At 34.0% G+C, this 7,852-nt stretch overlaps 1 protein-coding gene across 1 annotated transcript in view; it reads right to left on the reverse strand.

Annotated features, from left to right (window-relative positions):
• Positions 1 to 7,490, reverse strand: part of LOC119832915 (B-cell lymphoma/leukemia 11B) — a 33,215-nt gene extending 25,725 nt beyond the window's left edge. Inside the window, exon 1 of the mRNA XM_038356739.1 lies at positions 6,749 to 7,490. Within this exon, the coding sequence (XP_038212667.1) occupies positions 6,749 to 6,785 (37 nt within the window). The 5' untranslated portion in view covers positions 6,786 to 7,490. The remainder of the gene's footprint in view (positions 1 to 6,748) is intronic.
• Positions 7,491 to 7,852: the final 362 nt, after the last annotated feature.

Here is a 7,852-nt window from a genome sequence, read left to right on the forward strand (position 1 = left end):
AGTTCTTAATACTTCTAATTCTAAATCGTAATGCCAATTTGTTTAATGGCTAGAGAAAACATAGCCAGTATTTATGGTCTGGATCGTATTATGATCGCAAGCATAGGCTCACCTACAAATGTCACCTGAGTTGCATCTAAATCTGCATACAAACCTGGGAGAGTTCCCATAGCTGCCGGCCACTCATGACCGCTCGCCTTGTTAAGCGATGACCTGACTAGAGATTATGCACTCACATCCGTATGATGACTGCTAATTGAGGCCATGTGAAATGTATACAAAGAGTGATGTTTTTTCGCGATCCGCGGTAAATGACAACAATGTGCCGTGATTAATTAGTCCGTACCATTAAAATGATTTGTGCGCGTTAATTATGGCTTTTTGTATCTAATATTCAGTTTTGAAGACGAGGTCCGCAGATAATTCTGTTATCCGTTTTTTGTTTGAACTATGCTAATTTAATTGCCAGCCATTCAAGTGTTTGACCGATAAAACGTCGCAAATTAATGTTTCCGAGTATAATCCGACATATGATATTAGTTCCTACATCTTTTTATAATATGAATAAACTTATTTTGAGTGTCGCGGTAAAATGGCATTAAATAATATGTCATTTAAAAAAAAACATGAATAACATTAACTTTTCGTTCATAATCAAGTGCACAAGACAAACATGTGTTACACAGTTGATGAAATCGGTCCTAGGTGTAAACCCACATCTGCATGAAACCACAAAGTAACTGTAAATACGAGCTGTGCTATAAATTTGACGGCGGCTGATCGCCGATCGGTAGATAACCGATGAGTGACCCGGGCACGGTATTGTCTGCGCGGGAGTTGAGATTAGCAGTAGGTTGATATGACCCTTGAGGCTTCCATTGCTATATTTCCTATATAGTAGGTAAAATTATATGAAATAAACTACAATAAATTTGAGGTTGAATACAAGTTGTAGTTAGTTTATTTTAAAGAACAATAATGCAAAATAATATGTTCTGCCTGAAATTAAAATCAACGCATAAATATTTGATACACCGCATGTATAGCCATTGAATCAGCGATGAACCATGTTAAGCTTATTGAATCCTACTAAATATCGTATTTAGTTAAAGGAAAGGGCGGGCTATTATAAATCTAGCGGCGCCCACGCTACAAGTGAACAATACACAGACATACACAACAACACAATATAAATCATAAACATGAGCCTATCTTTCACTCCTTTGACTGTCTTATGATTTTTAACACCCACTTAATCATTAAAAACAATAAAGCTTTGCGACATTTGAAAATAGGTTAAGAAAGCGGCGTTCTGCGATTCATTTAGCAAGTTTGTATTAAAGTATGATGTCATTATAAAAATGAACTAATTAAAAACTAGCTATCATTCGTTTAAAGAAAAGGAATGGATATATATGTAGAACTGATAATTTTAAAAACTTGTTCGATTGTAGAAATATTATGAGCATTATTTTATTACTTTTAATCATATCCCTTTCTAATAAAAAAGTTAAAGAATTTTATAACTGGCAAGAAAACAACAAAATAAAAAAGTTGTGTATTGAAAGCGCCATACACATTTGAAAATTAATTACAAGCATTTCTAAAACTAGGGCTACCACCGCAAAAAACGAACTGGTTGTAATTCAATACAACCTCCATGTTCTATCAACAGGATCAACTTGACGTGTAGCTAAAGCGGATGGTTTAAAAAAAATAAATTTAGCCGAATCAAAGGCAGTCGGACAATGGTCACGGCATCCAAAGCGACGTATGAAATATGTTGGATATAAAAGATCAGGTAGAATTTGATACACCGCAATCTTCATGTCAGACATATGTGGACTTTTGTGCTTTGAAATAGAAAAATTGGTGAAATTGATTTGATGTTTATACCGAAATATATACATTAAAGACATCTAAAAACATAGTTAATATAAAGATCATACATAATTCGATAAAAAAATGGAATGTGAAGTATGCCTATAGTAGTAACAGATTTATGAGTGTACAAGTAACACGTTTTATCAACACTTTAAAAAAGCGCAGCTCATTTAATGACCAATAAAAAAAAACCATCGATCCTCCATTTCACTTCTTTCAACACCACAATACAAAGTAATTATTCGTTTGCTTCTACAGGTGCTACAAACGGATATTTCGCAAAAACTTGACACCCATACCCTTTTCTTTTCTAAATTGCTGAAAGAATATGACATAATGATCAACAATAGATATTTTGCCTACAGGCGATTCAGATAGAACCCCATTCTGTGCCCGACAATGTGGGCGCGGACGTTTGAGATTGTTTGTAAAAAAAAAACTCTTTGACCAATTGTTTGGGTATAGCAGACTGGTGTTATTTTTTGTGTTTGTGGAAGATTGACCATGGGAAAATATTGCGAATTCAGGTGCACTATCGCATACCGCTTTGTCAACCTGTTGGGTGAATTAAATCGAGGTGACATTTCTTATGATTACAATAATTTGATTGTACTTAACGTTTCAGACTTATCTGATCTAATTTATAGATTACCTACAGATGGATAGAGAATTGTTAGCATTAAGATTCTTGCATCTACCCAAGTTTAAATAGGCCGGGTCGTTATAACGTCGACATTTACAAATTAGTATCAAAGCCTGACAAAGATGGACTCTTGAGAAACTGTCCACCCACTCCCATCCATTGATTGTAACAATAAATTAATTCCTGTTATGAACATTTTTTATTCTATTGTTAGAGCATTTATTTTACTAGATCGTAATAGAGCCTAATGGGCGGACATTGGTCAAAGGAGATTTCGTTCACAATAAGACTGAATTGAATTTACTTATGAATAGAACCTTTGTAAACGGCTCGCGTTCTTGTTTCCAAAGGCTGTTCCAATGTAAAGGCTTATCAAGTTTCAGAATATAAAAGTCCACCTCTAAAATTATATTTTAATTGTTGTTAAATATTGCAATTACAAACATTTAGATTACCAGCTATAGATACGTGCGCTTAACGCCATTGTAATGTTTGAAATAATCTGTAACGATCTTAACACCTTTGGAGAGTACAAAAAATTTGAGCTTCTGTTTTCGTTGTTTGTAATGCGATTTGTATTGTTGTTCAAATAATCCTTTTCTCGGAGAAAGGATTAAAGATGTACAAGATGTTAAATGGGAATGAGTTGAGACGTCACTTCTTAAGCCTCCAACGTTGCATATATTGTTTAAACGGACTAATAAATCCAATTTAAATGTTGCGCGGACCTCCGCGATATAACATATGTAAATCCATACGTCTTTATCTTCGCAATCGGAAAAACAAAACGAACGAAAGGGACATCTAAAAAACGGTCCAGTCTTTCAGTCGGGTGGCCGCCGACCGCACTCATTATTCTAAATACTAAATTAACTGTATTCCCATAATTTGAATATCAGGTTATTAAGATTTGCATACTTTTATACAAAGCATGAAATTAAACAATTATCCGAACAATTATATGAACAATTATTAATTTGTATCTGTTATGAATATGCCAAGTGAGTTTATTAAAGTCTATTAAGAAAAATATAAATATGAGAAAGATTATATGATACCCTTGACAAATCGCTATCAAGTAAAAAGTAAAACACTGTTACCTTTGTTAATTGCAATTAATGAGTGCCAACAATCATTTCGATCACGCAATTATTATTTAGCGAATCTTGAATATTTATGCTAGGCGTGTCCGATATACATTCAGGGACAGTCCTATTATTGTTGATGATAATACTTCAGAAATCATTATGATTTAAACAAAGATCGAATAAATAAGACCGTCATTAAATAATTTTAATGATTTTCATTGATTGCGATACCGAACGCATGGAAGTTACAGAACTAAACTATGTAGATGTATTACAAGCGATCTTGAAGCAATAATTCCTGGACAAGGATCAAGATTGAAAGTTCCGCTTGTGAATACGATGTTCCGATATTCTCTTAATGAAGACATATTGAATCGCCAACCGGCGAAAGACAAGATATAGCTATGTTTTAAATTGACGTGCGCTCCCATTATGCATTTTGAAAATAAAACCCCAAACAATGGTCTAATACAACGGCCTATTCCACTGTTTGTTATACCTGAATTAGGAGAAATAAAACACGAATCATGATGAAAACATAAAAATAAATTGAAACAATGAGTTGAAAAGCCAGCGTCAATTAGCAGAGTAGAGTAAAAACAAATTGGTTGACGAATAAATATTTTATGAAGTAAAGTTAACATTTTTAAACTTTGGAAGCTTCTCGAACCCTCGGCCTTCCAGTCTCGCACCTGATAAAGTAATTTGCGATTCCCTAATTCGCACTTTTGAAGAGGGTTTTTAAAACCAGATACCCTTAACTTTTGTTTCGTACGTGTCATTTATTTTTAACCACTGTCGTATTTTGTTCTGATTTCCTTTGCAGGGGTGAATCCTTGTCATACATTAATTGTAGAAGCGTGTTCACTTAGGTCAGGAAAGTAAAGTTTAAGTAGCACTTAGACATGGATTAACAAATAACGCATACCGCTTGTAATATATTTTCAATAATATAATAATCTTGTACTCGGTTTAAATGGTTTAAAATGTGTTTTTTGGCTATGTTTTTGCTATTAGGAAAACTTTTTTTGTTTATTTTAAATATTTTGCATTTAATATTAATAGCGTTGTATTACATATTTGACTCGAATAACAACCTGGGAACAAATAAGCAGCGTCTTACCGTTATACTTTATATCGAGGGGGGACTGAAGTACACAAAAGCGTACCTCCGAACCTCTTACGTTTAAAATAAGAACAAACGTGTGATCGACGAAATGACGCGTGTCGACCAATCAGGCGCGAAGGCCACAGTCGTTGATGACGTCACGTTGCCACCGACCAATCGTGTTAGCCTGTCGCCTTCGGTCAACTTGGACTAATTGCCCATGTGTGCGATAACGATTTGAGAAGAATTTATGCGCTTGCGCCTGTGCCGCGCTACCGGACCGAATGATCGCTTAGTTAGATTACACTTATTATAGTCTACTGATATTATATTATTTTTGTAAATTACATGTAATTTTTAAACAATTTAGATTAAAAATATTCTTTTAAGAAAAAAATTACTCAAATAATATTGCTTTAAAACGCTCAGAAATAAGTAGTTTAATTAATAAAATAATTAAAATAGAGCTATATATATACGATAAACAAGAGAAAAAGAGGTGTATTCTTAGTTAAGTAATTATGAGTTCATTGCTTTATTTGTAGTGCAAAAACTCGCAAGCAACTTGCTCAGGCAGATATTTATTGCAAACGCGGTAAGCAATAAAAAATAAATAAACCTTAAGGGTTACCTAATTTTAGGAATATATTTTAAGATTACAATACATTTGTTATAAATATAAGGAAGTATTATTCACGATGACTACATAAAAAAGTTATGAACTATTTTCATTGGTTTTTCAAATTATTTGACATATTAAATTCTGTTTAGTCTCAATATTTATGGCAAGAGACTTTTTAACATAGGTGTATAATAAATTTGCGCTTTTAACAATCTTATGTCAATATCTAAGCTGCAATTAACGTGGTTAATTTTATGTAAGTGAATAAATTTTACAAGAAACGAATTTAATAATGCAAATTGAGTTATTTTTGGACGTGTCGATGAAGTTTATAATACCGTAGCTATAGTGAATTTTAAAATTTAGTTTGTCATAATTATTATTTAAAATTATTATAATAGTTTCATAATTTAAGTGATTAAATTGTTATTTGAAAAAGATTACGTAGGTACTCAGTGAGAAATTGCCCTTTGTGTCATGATGTTGGAAAACGAGACTTTTCATATTAATTATTCATCTGATGCTCTCATATTTTTCTTTTGTCTATCACTAATGACAACATCATCAATTTCGTTAAACAATTTATGATGTATATCTATGTATTTAAATATGGTTAGTAAATCGTTTTAAGAGAATAATGAATTGTTTATTTCCATTATAATAAGAGAAAAATATTATAGAGTTTTTATGTGGTTTAATTATAAAGCCCAAAAATAAAGAACACATACATTTCAGATTTTCAAATATATATTAGGTATTCGTTACGACATTAATTTCCTTTGTCGTGATGAAAATAAAAATTTTGTTAAGTCGCATAAATGCATTGACGTAATATCGTAAAAAATTTTAAATGCTCCAGTAAAAGTTTGTTTATTAATGGTCATTTTGATCACGATCAAGCAACTTTTGTGACTTAACTAAATTTATGGTAAAATACATTTTCTCTATAAGAGTATTATTACGTATATTTATATTTATTTTAAAATTTATACACTATATAGGCGATGAAAGATAAAAGTTTTATAAATAGTTCTCTCAGATAATATAGATTATGAAATTCATTTATCTACGCAAGAGAGAGCTTCGCAAATAAATATTTGTCTCGTATTTAACACAGCTCCACTTTTACACGAAATATTTTCTTGTTGGGAAATGTATGAATATTGTGGGGATGGTTAAGAAGGATCTTTTCAGGCTATTCATTCATCCCTTACGGTCATCAGATGACCACAGTGTAAATATTGACATGCAAGATACGCTCTTAAGTAGCTCGTAGAGTCGCATAGATGTTCATGTTTCCTTACTCATAATAATTTCAATTCGAACAAAAATATTGTGATAATGCTATATGTACGCTGAATACATTTTTAGAGCAACAGTTTGCAATATTTTTATACACATACCTTGCGCGATGCGTACAGCTGGCATCTTGATTCTCATCTTGATTTGGTCACCTATTTTTAGATCTTCGATAACTTCTCTTATCCTCTAAAAATGTTATCTTAATATCTTGTTATCATACGACAGTTTGTTAGCGCACTTCACTTGTGCCGCCGTCGGTCCGCCTTATCGTCCTGTTTAGAACCTTTTCGGTAGAGATCTCGCTATCACAATATTATCAGAAGTCCGACGGTGATCTTCAGCGAGAGTTTTCGTCATTCCCAAATGCATCATCGCAACATATTAACACGTTAACTTTTTCCTTTTCATACTGCAAATCAGTTCACGTGTCAACAAACTATTTATTTTTAAAATAAGATACATAGAGATCTTATCGAGCACTCGAATCAACGTCTCAATGTCCTATCTAATCTGTTCGCATCTACAGCTGATTGTGCTATTTTGCTTTATTTACACTTGTCGCTAAATTTTCACCGGATAAATTCACTGTTTTAAAATATAAATTTCGAGTCCAATACGTAAAATAAAATTCTCAAAATTATAACGGAACAACAGAATTTAATAGAAATTTATAGTCTATTTAGTTTGCAATTTGAATAATGTCTCGCGATGTAGTATGTCGCGTGCGGAGCGGTACGAGCAGGTGCGCGGCCGGCCGCCCGCTCTCGCCCGATGTCCGAGTACGTCTGTCCTGTGTCCCTTTGCGCGAGGGCTCCGCGGCCTCGTGTCCAACTCGCGCCGTCTCGCTCAGCCGGCCGACTACGGCGCGTGCGAGTCCGTATGAAGTAGCCAGGGGTTACTCGCGGTCGCCACCGCCTCGGCTGCTAGAGCGAGACCACGCTGCGCACCTTTCACCCCCTATGCGTAGGCGGAAAAGAGATAGGCTGAATTCATAAGTGCCGTGCGTCAGTGTGCGTGCGCGGGTGGGGCGAAGATGCAGCGCGTACAAAAGAAAAGGGATAATATTTGCCTGCATATTTCATGACTCGATTAGGAGATGGAATTTTTAATTGAATGGACTTTTGTCGCACGGTCACTTTAAGCTTGGAGAAAAACGGCGTAAGTAAAATTTTATGGAGCGCGCAGTTTGTCTGTCTTAATAAAAT

Source organism: Zerene cesonia, chromosome 16, assembly GCF_012273895.1.
Source record: "Zerene cesonia ecotype Mississippi chromosome 16, Zerene_cesonia_1.1, whole genome shotgun sequence".
Classification (NCBI taxonomy): domain Eukaryota; kingdom Metazoa; phylum Arthropoda; class Insecta; order Lepidoptera; family Pieridae; genus Zerene; species Zerene cesonia.